The 17,718-nt window shown below is 33.8% G+C and overlaps 4 protein-coding genes and 1 non-coding gene across 7 annotated transcripts; 4 read left to right on the forward strand and 1 right to left on the reverse strand.

Moving 5' to 3' along the window:
- The first annotated feature begins 2,070 nt into the window (after positions 1–2,070).
- On the forward strand, positions 2,071–4,094 carry LOC103489164 (uncharacterized protein At5g01610-like). 2 transcript variants are annotated; one of them, XM_008448190.3, is made up of 4 exons: positions 2,071–2,350; positions 2,861–2,933; positions 3,026–3,080; positions 3,588–4,094. In XM_008448190.3, exons 1-4 carry the CDS (start codon positions 2,340–2,342, stop codon positions 3,965–3,967), a joined length of 519 nt encoding a protein of 172 aa, XP_008446412.2. In that variant the 5' UTR covers positions 2,071–2,339; the 3' UTR covers positions 3,968–4,094. The 2 variants fall into 2 exon arrangements, with proteins under 2 accessions (XP_008446412.2, XP_008446410.1); XM_008448188.3 differs by lacking the exon at positions 2,861–2,933 and having other exon boundaries at positions 2,074–2,350.
- Positions 4,095–5,320: 1,226 nt separating this feature from the next.
- LOC103489163 (cell division topological specificity factor homolog, chloroplastic) lies at positions 5,321–7,168 on the forward strand. Its single transcript, XM_008448187.3, has 2 exons — positions 5,321–5,489; positions 6,269–7,168. The coding sequence occupies exons 1-2, from the start codon at positions 5,403–5,405 to the stop codon at positions 6,866–6,868; spliced, it is 687 nt and encodes a 228-aa protein (XP_008446409.1). The 5' UTR covers positions 5,321–5,402; the 3' UTR covers positions 6,869–7,168.
- Positions 7,169–7,365: 197 nt separating this feature from the next.
- TRNAW-CCA (transfer RNA tryptophan (anticodon CCA)) lies at positions 7,366–7,437 on the reverse strand. The gene has a single exon. It is a non-coding gene; the product is annotated as a tRNA-Trp (tRNA).
- A 624-nt stretch (positions 7,438–8,061) lies between these two features.
- On the forward strand, positions 8,062–10,372 carry LOC103489162 (eukaryotic translation initiation factor 5A-2). Its single transcript, XM_008448185.3, has 5 exons — positions 8,062–8,383; positions 8,900–9,022; positions 9,116–9,172; positions 9,272–9,346; positions 9,939–10,372. The coding sequence occupies exons 1-5, from the start codon at positions 8,261–8,263 to the stop codon at positions 10,038–10,040; spliced, it is 480 nt and encodes a 159-aa protein (XP_008446407.1). The 5' UTR covers positions 8,062–8,260; the 3' UTR covers positions 10,041–10,372.
- A 2,210-nt stretch (positions 10,373–12,582) lies between these two features.
- On the forward strand, positions 12,583–16,057 carry LOC103489160 (probable WRKY transcription factor 3). Of its 2 annotated transcripts, none has more exons than XM_008448183.3 (4): positions 12,583–13,183; positions 14,282–15,006; positions 15,112–15,270; positions 15,461–16,057. In XM_008448183.3, the coding sequence occupies exons 1-4, from the start codon at positions 12,860–12,862 to the stop codon at positions 15,741–15,743; spliced, it is 1,491 nt and encodes a 496-aa protein (XP_008446405.3). In that variant the 5' UTR covers positions 12,583–12,859; the 3' UTR covers positions 15,744–16,057. The 2 variants fall into 2 exon arrangements, with proteins under 2 accessions (XP_008446405.3, XP_008446406.3); XM_008448184.3 differs by having other exon boundaries at positions 12,651–13,183; positions 15,185–15,270.
- Positions 16,058–17,718: the final 1,661 nt, after the last annotated feature.

The raw sequence follows: 17,718 nt of genomic DNA on the forward strand, positions 1-17,718 counted from the left end.
TTTATCGACGTATATATATATTTTGTAAATATTTTCATCGACTTGTCATTTACGGTTATTTTCCCTTTTAATACATTTTATACTCCTAACTTTTAATTTTGTATTAATTTAAGAGATGAAATGACAACTATATCAATTCAAACCTATGTTCTTTTAGGTATATTAATTCACGTCATCCACTATATTTCATTAGAAGAAACTTCGGGAGAAAGTAACTAGACCAATAATAAAACTCTTAAATTTTTATAAATGAATTGTTTTAAAATTTTATTTCGAAAATCATTCGTGCATTTTCTCTTATTAATCAATCCAAAAATTATTAATAAATGACTTTCAAATTTAATGATAATATATATAATTTAAATTGACTTACCTATAAAAGAAAATATTAAAAGAGCGTTTAACAGGTGAGTACAAACAAAAAAATCAAACTCGTCGTTTCAAATTTTATTGTTCCGTTATTCGTATCAATTTACATTGATTGCTAAAATACTTATACTTTTCATTTTTTTTATTAGGATTTTTATTTATTTATTGCTAATGAAGTAAGTGTATAAATAATGAAGTTTGGGTGTTGGAGAAAAAGGGTGGGGTTTATTAAAGACTTTAGAGCTGTAAAGGGAAGGGAAAGTGGAGGCCACATAGCATGTGGGGAAATTAAATGTTAATCATCCAATCATGTAATGGAAGGAATCATTCTTTTGTGTTTGGGTTCGCGATTCCCCATACCATAATTTAGATGGGAAAATATATTCCCAAAACACACACACACTGCCTCCTTTTTCATTCCCTTTCTGTTTTTCTTATTGTCTTTCTCAACTCTTTTTCCATAAAAAAAGTCCCCCAAAATTTTACCCCTCCATTTATATTCCCCCACTCCACACATATACTCTTTTATGGTAAAAATAAAATTGATAGTTTTTATATAATATATAATTATTTTAAATAATAAAATGATTCATTTGCAAAAATAATAATAATAAAAAATTATAATATGGTCATATCATTACGTTTCTAAATTGTAAAAGTAACAAATTCTTAAATAGATAATCATCTTATAGCTATCCGATAACTGTCTGATATTATAAAAAATTGTGTTATGAGCTGTTTTTTCCCCTAATTTTTTGTCATATGATTCAATTTTCTTAATAAAATTAATTAAAATATTTACAAATAAAAATTATAATTTTATTATATTTATAAATAATGTTAGCTCGAACATCGTGTATTTGTGATTTTTTAAGAAAAACTGTAAAAAATGACAAATTTTACAAAATATTTACAAAATATAACAAAGTTTCAAATTCTATCGATGATAGACATTGATAGATACTTATATGCTTCTATTAGTCATATGGATAAACATTAATAGTCTATCATTATCTATCGTCGATAGAAATGGAAAATTCGTTATATACCGTAAATATTTTAGTTTATTTTACTATATTTAAAAATATATATTTTTTATAGTTATATTATTAAATGAACCATGACTTATAAGAAAGTGAAAAATAAAAGATGTTTGTTCATCTATTTAATTAACTTTTTTTTTAATCTTTGAAACATATGTTAATACAAACATTTTTAAGCATACTTTTTTTTCTTCAATATTTTTTCTTTTGTTAAATTACAATTTTTTTTTAGTATAAGAGAAGTGGAAGGCTCATCCACACTCGATGAATTAGGTCCGCTTTAACAATTGCTCATCGACACTCGATGAAATAGACTCATCCAAATTCACTATATATATTTTAAAGTTAGTTTATCTATTAATTACATTTATAACCCGAAACTTAAAGATGTTAAATTAATATTTGGTTTTTGGTGTATTAAACTAAAAAAATAAAATATTTTGATTAACACACAAATATTAATTGAAAATGTAATACATGAAAGAATCCCTAAACCCTTTTTAACCAAACCTAAGAACTTTAGAATATCAAATGGCAAAGTTAAACAATAAAACCGCTAAAAAGCAAAGAAAAAAACCCAAAAGATTAGCTCTTCGCTTTTTCGCAATTTACCAAATTACCCTTCCGATTCCATTTCACACTCCTCAACGCAAACAACAGCGCAGAACATAGAAGCGCCACAATTCCACATTTGACAGTGGCGTCTTTGTCTTCTCCCAAGTTGCTTCGGATTTATATGGGTGTGGCTCTCGTTTTCTCCATTACTCCCATTTCCACATTTTCTTCTCTTGCCGCCGACCTCTAGACGAAGTTTAACGCCGGTTCAATCTTCAAAAATGGAGAAGGCTTTGACTAAAGTGGGCAGCTTAAAGGTTGGGAGCTTGTGGATTTCAAAGAAAGCCAAGGAGGAACTCGCTAACATCACTGATGATTTCAATGTGAGTTTTTCTGGGTTTGTTTCTGTTCTGTATTCCTTTGATTCTGGTTTTGGGTTTCTTTTTGTTTTTTTTGAGATTTGAGTAATGCAGTTTCACTTGATTGTTATTAGTAGTGGATTTTGTGCTCATGTTTCTTTGTTTCTCGCTTACTGCTAAGATTAAGGCTAGATCCGTTGGTTTCTTCTATTAATTAGAGGATTTCACTGATATGGGTTACAATGGGAGTGAAAATGGACTGAAGGAGTCATTGGGGTTTGGTTGATTGTATCAGTTTGATTGAAAAAAAATAAATCTTGGAGAAATTATTCAAAAAATCCATCCACTGTAGAATGACCTGGGGGTGGGGGGATACTGGAGGATGAGAATTGTGTTGATTGGCCAGAATCTGTTTGGATACAACTTCATGATCTATTCAGGAGATGTTAACGTGGAATCTGTCTGTTAAAAGCGAGGAATTCTATTTTTGCAATGTTTCTGTCGAGGAGATGTTGACTGTCTAATATCAAATAGGACGCTTGATGCAAACACAGGAAAAGCAGATTATATCTGGATGCTCATAACCTACTCAAGTGGATTGGCATCAGTTAAAACTCTGAGCTCCTTTCCATTTATGTATAGGCAAATATTAAACTTACACCTTGGTTTGAATCTCATATATGGTATTTTTTGTGGCAGACTTTCTCAAATACTGTTGAAGAGAAGGCAAAGTGGATTTTCAACAAGCTAAAAGGTGATCTCTTTGCACATTCTCTTCTTATATATATTAGAATAGCTACATATTCAATGCTGGGTTGATGGACAATGTTGCTGTAATATCCTGTTGCATTCTGTGGGAAGTCCAGACTTTTCCGTTCGAATGAGTTATTACCTTTCCTTTTTCTGCATATCTGTGTTGTTCTTATCACATCAAACTTTCACTCTCTTATGTTAGATGATATGATATTAACTTTAGAGTTCATTGGTGATTTAACATGGTATCAAAGTAGGAGGTTTTGGAGGTTTTGTATTCAAATATGTGTAATGTTATTTTTTATTTCTACTTGTTGAGTCTTCTACGTATTTCAAATCTCCAAGTGAGTAAAGTACAAAATGTTGGATGATATTACATTAAATTTATCTTCACCCATGGGCTTAAACTTTAGGTCAAGCCTGTGTTAAGTTGTTAGAGATTTACATACGCATATTATCGAAGAAAATCACAACCCAGAGTATTCAACAAATCTTTTTCCTCCCACAGGAAAACCATTGAAGAGCTTGCCGGATTTACTTCGCGAGTACAACTTACCGCCCGGCCTCTTTCCTCAGAACATGACCTGCTACGAATTTGATGAATCAAAGTCCAAGCTGATTGTATACTTACCATCCGCTTGTGAGATTAGTTTCAAGGATTCCTCTGTAGTCAGATATGCAACACGGGTGAAAGGAACTCTTCAGAGAGGAAAGCTTACAAACATCGAAGGAATGAAGACAAAAGTCCTAGTGTGGGTGAAGGTGACAAGTGTGTCAGTTGAGGGCTACAAATCTGATAAGGTCTGGTTCACAGCAGGAGTGAAGAAATCGAGATCAAAAGATGCATATGAAAAGCCCCATGACGCCATTAGGGTAGGCGAATTCTAATATTCAAACTATGGCACATTGTTAGATAACATTAAGGAAGCAGGTAAATGAATCCTGTAATCACATCAGCTGCATTGTTCCATTTGCATTGTCGAAATATAGAAATCTGAATGTGTTGTCCCCTTTATAGATATTGTTTTGACGAGTTTTGTAGATTCTCTGTTTTCTTTTTCTGGTCCAATGTTAAGTTCTCTCACGGAGGAGTGACAGAACCACATGTAACTATAAAATTTCGATCTTTCCAACTTTAGCTAAGCAGAACTTTCTAGATTATGAAGAGACTAGTTGGGGGGTACAATAGTTGATAATTTATTGTTTTTTTTAGAGATAAACAGGATTTGTGGTTTATTTTTGGGTTCCTTCTATTTCTTGTAAAAGTTAAATAATATGTATGGTTAAAGTTGGTGAGAATAAACCAAAATTTCGTATCTTTATGCTTTGCATAAAGTCCTGGAAGCATTGGGAAGTATGAGAAAGAAATTGTGTTGCCTCTTTTTTAATAAATTATTCGTTAATCCTTTGAAAGTTTTTATTTGTGAAAGAACAAAAACGAACGTTTTTAAACAGAAAATATCAGTTTAATATTACATCCTTTCCCATCAAAAAGCAGAAAAGACAACAGATTATTTAACATTATCTTTTTACTTCTGTTCAACAAAGTGGACAGCGATATAACATCGCATTTCGCTTTATGTTTGATTCTGATATTTTTGCCATCTACTAGATGCAACATGGTTTAATTATTTTTTTCATTTTTTTTAAGCTTTATGAGTTTTAATTAGTAGATAAATCCCATAATTGTTGTATGAAAAAAACAAAATACATTTAATTGATCAAAAGGTAATTCGAATCTCTTCATCTCTCCAAGTATAATATTTCCACCTTCAAATACACACTTTTGTTTAATCGGATATTTATTGAAAAATGGTAGGTTTAATATCCTAAAATTAACAATAATTAGGCAAAACATAACCTCCCATCTCTAGGATGTAAGGACATGCCAATTAACGAACGAATATTAAGCGGTTCATCTTCTTAAACAAAAAATATGAATTTGAATACTACACTCGATTAAACATTAAATAAGACTTATAATTTTTTCAATTAAATACCTCCACTTTCATAGGCAAATTAATTTATTGACGAAGTTTAATATATTTTATGAAAATTCAATGTCCAAACTGAGAAATTGACAAAATTTATATTTTCTTTAAGAAAAGTTACCCATTTACACGTCATTGAGTAGACGGCGTCGTTTAATTCGATATTGGTACCGAGCTACGGGCATAGAACGTCGTCGTTTGGGTTCCATGTAGATGTACGACCGTTGCTCGGCGCCAGACCTCGATAAAATGGTCCCCAGTTCACTCGAGGAAGATAAAGAGAGCGAAAGGGCGGGAGAACGAATGGAGGTAAAAGAAAACCAAACTTGAAAATGGCGATTCCTGCAGATCCAAGGGCTTTTGCAACACTAGGTTCTTGCTATCCACGGCGTTCTCCGGCGTCCCTTCATCCTCGTAAGGTCTGAAAAATCGATTCTCTTAAGTTCCACTTATTTAATACTGAACTTCCTTATCTTCATTTTAATCTTCATTTGATTTTGTTGGTTTTTGTCAAATGCATGGAAAAGACATAGATGTTCCAAAGAAGGAACTAGGTTTTTTGTTAGCCTTGCAATTGGCCTTTTAATTGATATCGAACGTGTATGTTTGCTAGTTATTACTCTCTGGAATTTGATTTTGTTGTTTGCCTTTCCTCCATTTCTGTTTTTGGATCGGTACCTTTCAGCTATATCTTATCGAGATCGCAGTTTCTGGCTTCTTTCTTCAATATTTCTGACGGCAGTGTTCAAATACTAGTTGTTTAGCTGCTTATCAAGATCTTTATTACTTTTATTTGTCGTTTTGAATGTGATATTAAATTCAACAATCTTGGTGACGCTTGAATATGGCACGAGATTTCTCGGTTTTAATCAGGTTTGAATTTCATTTGTTGAGATCTCTTAGACTCTGTTTCTAGATAGTTTCAAGATCTATACTAATACTGGTTTGGTTTCCGTAAGTTACGTCGTTGGTGTGATGCTTCTTATGCGTTGTTTATAGATGCTCTTAGGCGATATCTAGGAATAATTTTTAAACCTTGAGTTAATTCATTTTCCTTTCTGGAGATAATCCGACACTTTTGCTCAAATTTTACTGAATCTTCTGTATCATTAGTATGGAGAAAATTTAGAACGGGTAACCTTCTGGAAAACTTGCAAGACTGCTTTCTTTAAGAAGAGATTCTTGTATTGAACTGCAGGCGGACTTCTCTAGTTTTGTTCATAGAAGATATGGAAATAAAGGAACAAGGCCAAAATGGCACACCATGGCCCATGAAAATGATAGCTTACATAGTATCTCCCTGGAAAATGTTGAGAACTCAGCAAAATATGAACAATCATCAAAATCCTTAAGCCAAGAAAGCTTCATCCTCAGTTCCATGAACATGAACTTTTTGGAACGATTAAAATTGGCTTGGAGGATAATTTTTCCATCATCAGCACCTAAAATGAAATCTAATGCCACAATTGCCAAGCAGCGGTTAAAGATGATTCTCTTGTCAGATCGATGTGCAGTCAATGATGAAGCTAAACAAAAAATTGTGGACAACATCTTGAGTACTCTTTCAGATTTTGTAGAAATAGATTCGGAAGATAAAGTTCAATTTAATGTCTCTACTGATTTAGATCTCAGAACAATTTACTCTGTAACTGTGCCGGTGCGAAGGGTGAAGGCTGAATATCAAGGCAGTGAGGAGGTTGGAGCAATCACGAATACAGACTTGAAAGATGATGGAGAAGAATCTGGCTCTGCAGGTCTCATTTTCGATTCATTAGTTGCAGATGGAAAAGGTTCCTAGATCTTGCTTCATTGTCTCACTTTTGATCACATCAAACCGTAGTTCATTTGGTAAAATCTTTTATTTGTTTGTTCTTGTTGTAGTATATTTATTGTTCTTCGGACCATAGCTATTTCATTTTCATCGGTAAGCTGCTAACTACAAGACATGCATCCTCGTTTCTCTCTATCTGATTGATTAGAATATGGTATGTTGGGCATGGCCATTGAATTATAAAGATGACTCTTGACCAAAATTTAAATCTAGATAGATTAGATTTGGGGAGTGAAATAGCATTTGGATTTTCTACTGATGAGACTACCTTCTCAATTGTTCTCACCATCCTTGAGAGCGAGTGATTTATATTGTTGACCGATGGCATTCCAGTTGTGGGCTGTGCGGCCAGTAAATCCAAGCCCAAGCCCAAAGCTCATAAAGAAAGAAGCAAAATTTGGCAGATTCTTTATCAACGAAACAGGAGGACAAAAAAAAAATAAAAAAAAATAAAAAACGGGAATTGAACCCGACGTGAATCGAACACGCAACCTTCTGATCTGGAGTCAGACGCGCTACCATTGCGCCACGGATCCGCGGATGAAAGGTACCCTTTGAAACAAACTTATATTGATTGATATAAGTTTCTTTTTACATATGGTTGTTATCGAGTTATTCTACGTACTAAAGTCGAAAGAATTATGGACGCCATATAGAATAATCTTTAAGATCTTATTAGAATAGATTTAGAAGATAAAATTGAAAATAAATGTATCGAGTTATTCTACGTACTATTCAGTCTACAATGTTGCCTGTGCGAAGGCCCAATATAAAGCCAGTGACGAAGTTGAAGCAGTAAAATTTACAAGACTGCTTTCTGGCTTCCTTCGATCTACATGTCCTCAGTGTTTGCTCCACCAAAAATTACCAAACGTGAGGCTTAAAATCTTGAGCAGATTAAAATAAGTTATGTTCTTTACTACTCCTTAAAGCATATATTTATAGTGTTTTAAGGTGGTGTTGGAATCTTTCAACTAGGATGGAAGTGTTAGATGTCGATTGAATTACAAAATATATTTTGCTTCATTCATTCTTCCAATTGTTAAAATAGTGTATGTATTTTTTTATCAAATAATGGTAAAACGTTATTATAATATTATTGAAATGTAAAATCAGATATTTGCCAAATCAACGTCGACCGTTCTCTATAATCGTACGGTTAGTATATTTACAACAGAACGTTTTATTTATTTTCGATTTTCTTTCTTGAAACCCTAGGTTCACACTTCCCTTTTTTGGTTACCTTTGTTCTTCGTTTTTCTCGTATATATAAATTCGCTTCTTTTCTCCAACCCGCTCCGTCGCACGTCCTTACTTTTACGAATCACCCTCTCTTTGAACTTTTTTCCCAACAGAGCCATGTCGGACGAGGAGCACCACTTCGAGTCCAAGGCCGACGCCGGAGCTTCCAAGACTTATCCCCAGCAGGCTGGAACCATCCGCAAAAATGGATACATTGTCATCAAGGGCAGACCTTGCAAGGTTCTAATCGTTTTCATTCTGATTTCTCAATTCTCACTCATCTGTTTGTCCATTTATTCGCATAAGTTTTGTTTAACATGATATACGCTTTCAATACTCTGCTCCAATTTTTCCTCTTCTTTTTGCGTTGGGTATATAGCTTTTTCAAGGGCTTTCCTTTTTACCCCATACTGTTCTCTTGTTTGTCTTAATTGTGTTTCTGTACTTTTTGGGACGGACTTTTTTCACTTTTCTGCCTTTATTTATTTTTGTCATCTGATTTTACTTCTAGTTGTAGTCGTCTGTGTAATTTAGTTTTCTTGATTAAATTTCTTTCTGTGAAATTGAATTGATGGATAATCTAGTAAGCGGAAGTGGAAGTAATGAATTGATTGAAGCTGAATCATATTTCATTCTGTTGCTTTCTAGGGTTGTCACCTTTGGTGGTTTCAGCATAATTTTATTTACTTTATCTTTTGGTTTCTCAATTAACTATCTTGACTTAAGGCTTATGCATTACGGTTTATAACTTTGTAGGTTGTTGAGGTTTCAACCTCAAAGACTGGAAAGCACGGACATGCTAAATGTCACTTTGTTGGCATTGACATTTTCACTGCTAAAAAGCTTGAAGATATCGTCCCCTCTTCACACAATTGTGATGTATAAATTATTTTCTCCCCTTCGATTTCACATTTTCCTTAGCAAGTTTTAGGTTTGTTTGTGATTTCTGATTCTTGCATCCATGAAACACAGGTTCCACATGTCAGTCGTACTGACTACCAGCTCATTGATATCTCCGAGGATGGATTTGTATGATCAAATTTTATTTCCTTACTTTTTATATCAGTTTCCCTTGGGTATTCATGTATAGCACTGTGGCTAACCCCAATTTCAATTAAAACTTATCAGATTAGCCTGCTGACAGACAGTGGTAGCACCAAGGATGACCTTAGGCTTCCAACCGATGATAATCTGCTGTCCCAGGTAACATTTTCTCATTGGATGTTGATATTTATCTGTGCTCTTGTGTTCTATTGACCTTGAAAATGAAACAATTTTTTTCTCCACTCGTACTGATTCTGGGATTATTAAGATTTCGGACTAAGTCAATACCGATTCTGCGATTATTAGGATTTAGGACTAGGAGTGTGATGGATTCTGTTCTTTTTATAATTTCCTCATTCCTCTATTATGCGTATGTTTTCAACAAATATGGGCTTGAATTTCTTACAAAATGAGGAGATGCGGTTAATTTAAGTACCAGGGTGTACTGTTGAAGATGGGTTTGAATGATGGTGTTTTTAGGATCATGAAATGCTGAAACGGCAAAAATAGACTTATTTATGGTTAATGAACAAGCATTTAATATTTGGATAGTATTGATAGAAAAGGATCACATGATGATACTCTAAATTTTTCTATGAATGGAAAATAAAATTTTAGCAGTTTTCTTTTCTTGTGCACAAGACTAATCTCTAGGCCTCGGTAATCTATAAAATCTATTTCTTGCGAGGTTATGGCTATGGGTAGGTGTAGTTCCTGAGATTGATGGTCTTGTTCCATGTGTTCCATGCAGATCAAGGATGGATTTGCCGAGGGGAAGGATCTGATTGTGACTGTCATGTCTTCAATGGGAGAGGAGCAAATCTGCGCTCTCAAGGACATAGGCCCAAAATAGTTTCCTTGGATCAATAAAAACACAGTTTGCAGCAAAGACCTTAGAACGAACAATATCCCAATCATAGTCTATATAGTCGTTTGAGAAGCGTGGTTCGTTGATGATGAAGATTAGTGGTTTCTTTTACTCTCTTGATCAGACTCTACAATTAATATTTATTTTTCTACTGCTATTGGTGTTTGGATTAAGAATTGGTTTTTTCTTGACTAGTGTCTCTCTTCAGTCATCAAATCATGTAAACTTTTCTAAGATAAGCTGCTTATGGTTGTTTTAAGAGTTGGTAGGATAGAATCGTGGTTTCTGAGGAAGTATAATATTTTTATTTACCAGTATGGAGTTCTTTTCTTCTTTCTTAGTTCTTATTGCTTAATTTTATGATTTCGTGGGGCCTTTGGTTATGTTATATAGCCAATGCTTTATATTTGATGTCTCACTGTTTGTTAATAGGCTTATTCCCGATGAAAGACGATAGAGAAAGCATGAGGCCAACTTAAGACTGAAAAAATATATTTAATAAATACAAAAGCAAAAATCAATTTACACTGTCCTTAATTTTCCAACCAAACCATAGTATATCGTTGGATTTAAATTGACATAATTGATATAATTATTAGTTTGGAGTTTAAATCAATATAACTTCCTTAGAATTTAGATTAATACGATTATTGAATATAGTTCTAGACTAGTCTTCACATTTTTTTCCCATAGGTTCTTATGTGCCTATGGCATGATCTAATTCCACCATTTGTGTCGGGTAACAATCAAATATTGAAGGCTGCATGCTTTCAGCCACTATGTAATCTTTCATTTTTTAGTCATGCCACAATCCACATTTTCTCTCTAAGCTTTCTTTTAAAAGAAATACAAAATTTCTCAAATTGTTTGCATTAAACAAGGTTATGGGAAGACAACGTAAATTATAAAAGTAATTGTTTTAACCTTTTTTTTCTTTTTGGTTTTAAATAACCTACATGTTAACATGTATATATCAAATTATACCTATTATTATTATTATTATTTACTGATTTATTTTTAGAGTGAAAGTGGTAAAATAAATAGGAATAGGATAATGATTTTGGCATTTAGTGGCACATATATATATATAGATATATATATATGTGTATATATATATTTTTCAAACCACTTGGTCCCTCCTCCTCCTCCTCCTACAATCTTAGCCTCTTCCTTCAAAATCAAATGAACATTAAATTGATTACCCCAATCCATTAATTTTGTGCCAACTCAATCCAACTAGGGGCCCACTTTTGTCCTCCTTTGAAATTACAAAATCAACCTCCTTCCTACAAAATGGGTGGGTGCTTTGTTTCCCCATATTTAAATATGTAATTGTACACACCTTTGTTGTCCTTCCATTTCATCTCACCCCACTCCCTCCTCCCATTTTCCCATACCTTATTTAATATTTCAAATTTTGGATGCTCTCTTCTTGATCTCGTCTAAAACAAAATAGATCGGTTTGATTTTTATGAAAGAATTATGTTAACGTTATTGTTCTTTTTCTCGTTTTGTTATCGATAGAGAGGAAAATAAATATGTTCATGCTTATGAAGCTTTAACATTTTCTCGTAGATTTTCTTTTATGTGGAAAGATTTTTTTTAGATAGTTTTTTGTCATCCCTTTATGATGAGAGACGATAGAGCTAGATTATCTTTTTGCTAAAAAAAATAGATTTGAAATAAATGCATTTAAAGTTTTTTATTAAAAAAAGTAAAAGAGAAGATTTAACTTTCAATTTTTATTTATCAATGGAAAATATAATAAGGTTAAATAAGTTATCTACATTCTATGATTTTATACTTAAAGATTTAAATTTATTATTTAAGATTTTAAATATTTTATAACAAGGTAATTCAATTGCATCTAAAATAGATAATCATTTTCACTACCATCTAGGCTAAGCAAATCATTTAAAACTATCCTAACCTTATTTTACAAACCAGTTGAAACTTACTATGATTTAAAATTAATTAAAAAATAATGACTATCTAAAATATAATATAACTTAATAAATTCTTAAAATATAATGTAGCTATTCTCTTCCAACTATTAAGAAAATATTTATAGTGTTAAAGGGATCGTTGTTATTAGACCGATCAAATGTTTACAAAAAAACATGTCTATGTAATGTCGTACAACCATGTATGGGGGTTCACGCATGTCCAATGCCGGAAGCTCAAGAAAGTTGGTGACTTGATGACGGAAAACCGACAACCAAAGTTCTAGTGTACAACGACCGTAATTATAACGATCTACGACCCTAAATACAGCGAAATTCCTTACAAACATAAAAAGCCGACGTAATAATTGTAATGAATTATTAATAAATCGATAAGAATGGAAACCATTAGCTAATAACTTAATTATAAGTTAGAATAGTGCAAAAAAAAATCTAACCATTGTAATTATAACAATCCGTACACCCAAAAGTAATGTGTGAATTTGAAGTTTTAACATAGACTAGAATGAGCTTGGTTTGAAGTTATGGTGATGGAGTGTGTCTTGAAGGTTAATTTTGTCATCTTTGTGGGCTTAACGTGGAGGCCTACATGTATCGGTTAATCAGAGCTATAAGCTCAGAGATTATAGAACATGGGAACAAAAAAGAGGAAATAAAAATTTCTTTTTTTTTTTTTCTTCTTTGGATTAATTTAATTACTCCTTTTTCTTTTTCGACCATTGCGGCGTGGACTTTTTGTTGTCTCAGCTCAATTTTCAGATCCCGATATCAAAAAACCCAACTTTTGGTATATTCCAGAAACCGCCTGTTTCTGATTTCGTTACTTTTCCGTTTGGATTCATGGGTGAAGATGATGAACAGCCGCCGCCGCCGCCGCCGCCGTCGAAATCTAAGCCTTTTGCGTTGAGACCCACTATTAATCTGCCACCACGGACTTCTATGGAGTCCCTCTTCAGCGGTGGCCCGGGTTTGGGATTTGGGTTCAGCCCAGGTCCGATGACTCTTGTCTCGAGCTTTTTCTCTGATTCCGACGACTGCAAGTCTTTTTCTCAGCTCCTCGCCGGAGCTATGGCGTCGCCGGTGGCTGCCGTTCCTCCGTCGACGTCTGAGTTTAAGTCTTCTCCCGGTCTGCTTGATTCTCCGGGGCTTTTTTCGCCTGGTCAAGTAATTACTTACAAAATTCACACTTTGTTGATAATCTTAATGTTCGACTTCAGATTTTTTTTTTTTTTGGTTCTTTTACGACGGAATTTTGCCAACTGAAAAAATTTCCGACAGACTAGTTTTTATAGTTTTTGGACAATTATGAGAAAAATCCGGATCACGTTGTCTTTAATGTTCTTCAATGGCTTTTTTAGGACAATCGATTATTAGATTCTTCTTACTAAGCATGTAATGTCATACTCCTCATTTCTCTCAAATGGGTGTTGGTTTTTATGGCATATGTTTTTGTTTCATATATGCTTATTCATAGTTGAAGAAGCAAAATGATTGTATTAATGAAGACGGTTTGCGTGGATGGACGAACTATTAGCTATGCTCAAATGGGCAAATTTTAGCCTTCATTATGATGTTAGATGGTTCGTCTCTTCCTTTGCAGTTTTGAACTATACCTTCATTTGAATATTTCATGGTTTGAATTGTTGTAAAAGAAATAAAGATGTGAATTATTAATCTTTAAATGGGCATAGAGCCAGAGTTTACAACTGAATGTTCGTCTTTGTAGTTTAATCAATGATAAGTTAAGATTTTTAGCTATAAGGTTACTCCATTAAGAAATCTGGCCACCTTCTTTTGCAGGTGAAAATTTTTCTTGATGTTTATAACTTTATATTATCAATGTAACTTGTTGGAACGCATTGGATTCATTATGTTGCACTACGAACGACCTAGTACTGGATTCTCACTGCTTAATTTTCATAATTGAGCATATGTAGTTATTTACGTTTTTGACCTTATCGTTCAAAGGAATGCAATATATAAACTCTCTAATTTGGAGGTGTCCCTCTGGACATAGCTAATATACCGTTAATGAACCACGTATATCTGTGTGTCAAACTTTACATTATTTCTATGGTTTAACTGTTGATTTCGTAACATAACTTATTTTACATAGACGTAATAGCAATGGTTTTTGGTAGTGGATGACTTTTCCATACAAAGATATAAATGGCAATGTTGTTCTTTCTTATATAAGACATAGTAAAGTGTTGGCTCTCACCTTTTCTGTTCTTTTTCTTTTTTCCCTACGGCTTGTTATAGGGACCTTTCGGAATGACCCATCAGCAGGCTTTGGCTCAGGTTACTATGCAGGCTGTAGAAGCCTATTCTCATAATCAAATGCAAGCCGCGTCCTTTTCTTCATCGGTAGCACCTTCTGCATCCTCCTTGCAGCTTTTGACATCCTTACCGGGAGAGAAGACTAAAGATCAGCTGATGCAACTTCCATTCCATAACTCTTCAGTTGCATCCAAGGAGCCATCGGATAACTCTCAATCAGAGCAGAGATTGCAATTGTCTTCGTGCAATGTTGATAAACCTGCTGATGACGGATACAATTGGAGAAAATATGGACAGAAACAAGTGAAGGGCAGTGAATTTCCTCGAAGCTACTATAAGTGCACGCACCCGAATTGTCCTGTCAAGAAAAAGGTTGAACGATCTTTGGAAGGACAAGTTACTGAAATTATCTACAAGGGCGAGCACAACCATAAACGGCCTCAACCAAATAAGCGATCAAAGGATGTCGGAAATTCTAATGGATATTCGATTGTTCATGGAAATCTTGAGCTATCTTCTCAAGTTCGGAGTGGATATTTGAATAAATTGGACGAGGAGACATCTATCTCTTCCATCGGAAAGAAGGATCAAGAATCAAGTCGTGTCACAAACGATCAGTTCTCGGGCAATAGTGATGGTGAGGGAGGGAGTGAGATAGAAACAGGAGTGAACCGAAAAGATGAAGACGAACCTGATGCCAAGAGACGGTAAGCATTTTCATGTAGAAGCATCATACATTTTCAACTTAACGAGTATATAGCTACTTCTTATTTCTTGATTGATGTGCGGAATAATCTACCTCTATTATGCAGGAATACTGAGGTTAGAAATTCTGAGCCAGCATCTTCTCATAGAACTCTAACAGAATCCAGAATCATTGTGCAGACTACAAGTGAAGTTGATCTATTGGACGATGGTTACAGGTGGCGTAAGTATGGGCAGAAAATTGTTAAAGGAAACCCTTACCCTAGGTCAGTCACGACTCAATGAGTGTGCTTTGTATTGAAAAGCAGTGATCTTAGAAATTCAAACACTTCAAAACTAATATCTTCCTTGGTTGTAATTAGAAAATGCCAAGACTGATTTGACTGATGGCTAATGATTATTCCTATGTGTGATTGAGATTGTTTTTCTAATTTTATCGAGTGATCTTCATTGTAGGAGCTATTATAAATGCACAACTCCAGGATGCAATGTTCGTAAACATGTTGAGAGAGCTTCAACTGACCCGAAAGCTGTCATCACGACATACGAAGGTAAACACAATCATGATGTTCCACTTGGTAAAACCAGCAGCCACAGTTCAGTCAGCAGTAACATTTCTCAGCTAAAATCACAAAATATAGTTACTGAGAAAAAAAATTCAAGTAACAACACTGATCGTGGGAACTCCCATCAACAGCCCACCGGACTTTTACGGTTAAAGGAAGAACAAATAACATAGTTTCATCAACTTATGAGCAAAAGAAATCAGAAACCATCATGATAATATAACTTCACTGGCAGTTTCTCTCTGCTTGTTTTATATTTCCCACTTCAAAAGCCTTACATTACATCTATACCATTTTGTTCACTTGTTCATATACAGTTAAAAGGGAGAAGAGAACAGAAGAATTTACAATATGAGGAATTAGATTGTAATGGTTGTTGTATCTAAGATAGGTACCCGAAAGAATATTGCATCAAATCTACCTTTGCATTCTTTTGTAAATGGAATACAGGTAAATGAATCTATATTACTAACTCATGGTTCTGATCTGTTCCATCTTAATTATAGTGTGAACTATCTCTGGTTTTTTACTTGAAGCTTGCCAAGTTTCCCTTTTGGGTCTTGGAAGTTTTCTGTTTCAAAGATGGATCAGGAAATGCATTCTTCTCTAGCCTGACTTGCTTGTCTGACTGACTTGATTCAACAAGCAAGCGAGGGAATCCCTCTTTCCTCTACAGTCTGCATTATGGTATGTATTCAAATGGGGTCAGAGGATCATCTTCATCAAATTCTTGACCACATAGCAATGCAACGTTAGGATGTTGACCATCCTATTTATTTATTCAGTGACAAATCATACTCATTATCTACATTGGTTACAGAAGGGATCTGGTCAAAATGGTTCAAGTGAGATTAATAAACTGTAATTGGGGTTACATCTCAAATGTCAGAATGTTTGCTATTCATATTTATATCATTTGCAATTTGGCTCTAAGGTTTAGAGGAGTGCGTCATATGTATATTCTTAGGTATTTGTTTCAAGCATCAAATGACCCCAAGTCTATGGGCACCTTTCAATTTATATCCTTTCATATTTTCTCTCTTATAAAATTTGATCCCTCCCTTTGTTCATAGACACAACTAACACATTGGTAGTAAATCACATAGACCTCTATGTCAATTTTTTTTTACTGTTTATGCCTCTTTACTTTTGTTTAAATTGTCGATTTCATAATATCCGAACTTTTAAGTAAGTGGATGGGCCAAGGAAGATAGAGTTGAAAGTTGTGAAAGTCGTGGACTACTCAATTTGATTTGTTTAGCTAGAAGCTGTGGCTAGAAGTTCCATGTGAAAATGAAAGCCAACATTCTGATTTGTATAAATTATGAAGCTGTTATTAATGTTGCCTCAAGGTTGAACACTCAAGCAAACATTTCCCTCCAACATAGGTAAATATCTCATTCCTTAGCGAGTTAGAACTCATTTCTTTTAAATATTCTTTTTAAGCATTTAGAAAGTTATTTGATGGATACCCATACTCATGAGCTACTTGATGACATATTGGATCTTTGAATCTCTAATAATAACATATCATGATTGGATGCTTTAGTAAAAGGTATATATTGGGAAGGAGTTAGTGAAAGAGAAAATTACAGAGAGAGTAAGAAACAGAAAGGGATGTGTTATTGTCAAGGAGAAGAAGTGGAAATTGGTGGGGACTTGGTTTGAGGTCCCATTAATGTAATAAAAGCATCACATGCTTGTCCATAAGTTACATAATGAAATACACCCACCCATTTCCCTTTATAGTTTCCATCATTTATAAGGGTGAAAATGTGTCCCTCAACCTTTAAATTTGCCTTGTCCCCACTATATATATATTCCCTTAACAATACATACATTCAAAACTTGTGGCATTCCTTCTGTTAAATAAAGAAGGAATAGCAAGCTTGAAAAAAAAAAAATTTCCTTTTGGGTTAATGGAGAGAAAAATATTACTCAAAATAATAAAACTAAGTGTGTTTTATACCCACTTAGCCCTTCTTTTTTGTATGTTATATATCTAAGTCTCCTTGTTCTTAGGGAATGGTATTTGTTTGTTTTCTTTTAATGTGATTGTGTTGAGTATAGTTTAATATATGAATGCTAAAGCAAGACTTGACCAAATAATAATAATAAATAAATACAAAACCATACAAATGCTTTGAA

Source organism: Cucumis melo, chromosome 10 (assembly GCF_025177605.1).
Source record: "Cucumis melo cultivar AY chromosome 10, USDA_Cmelo_AY_1.0, whole genome shotgun sequence".
In the NCBI taxonomy this organism is placed as follows: Eukaryota; Viridiplantae; Streptophyta; class Magnoliopsida; order Cucurbitales; family Cucurbitaceae; genus Cucumis; species Cucumis melo.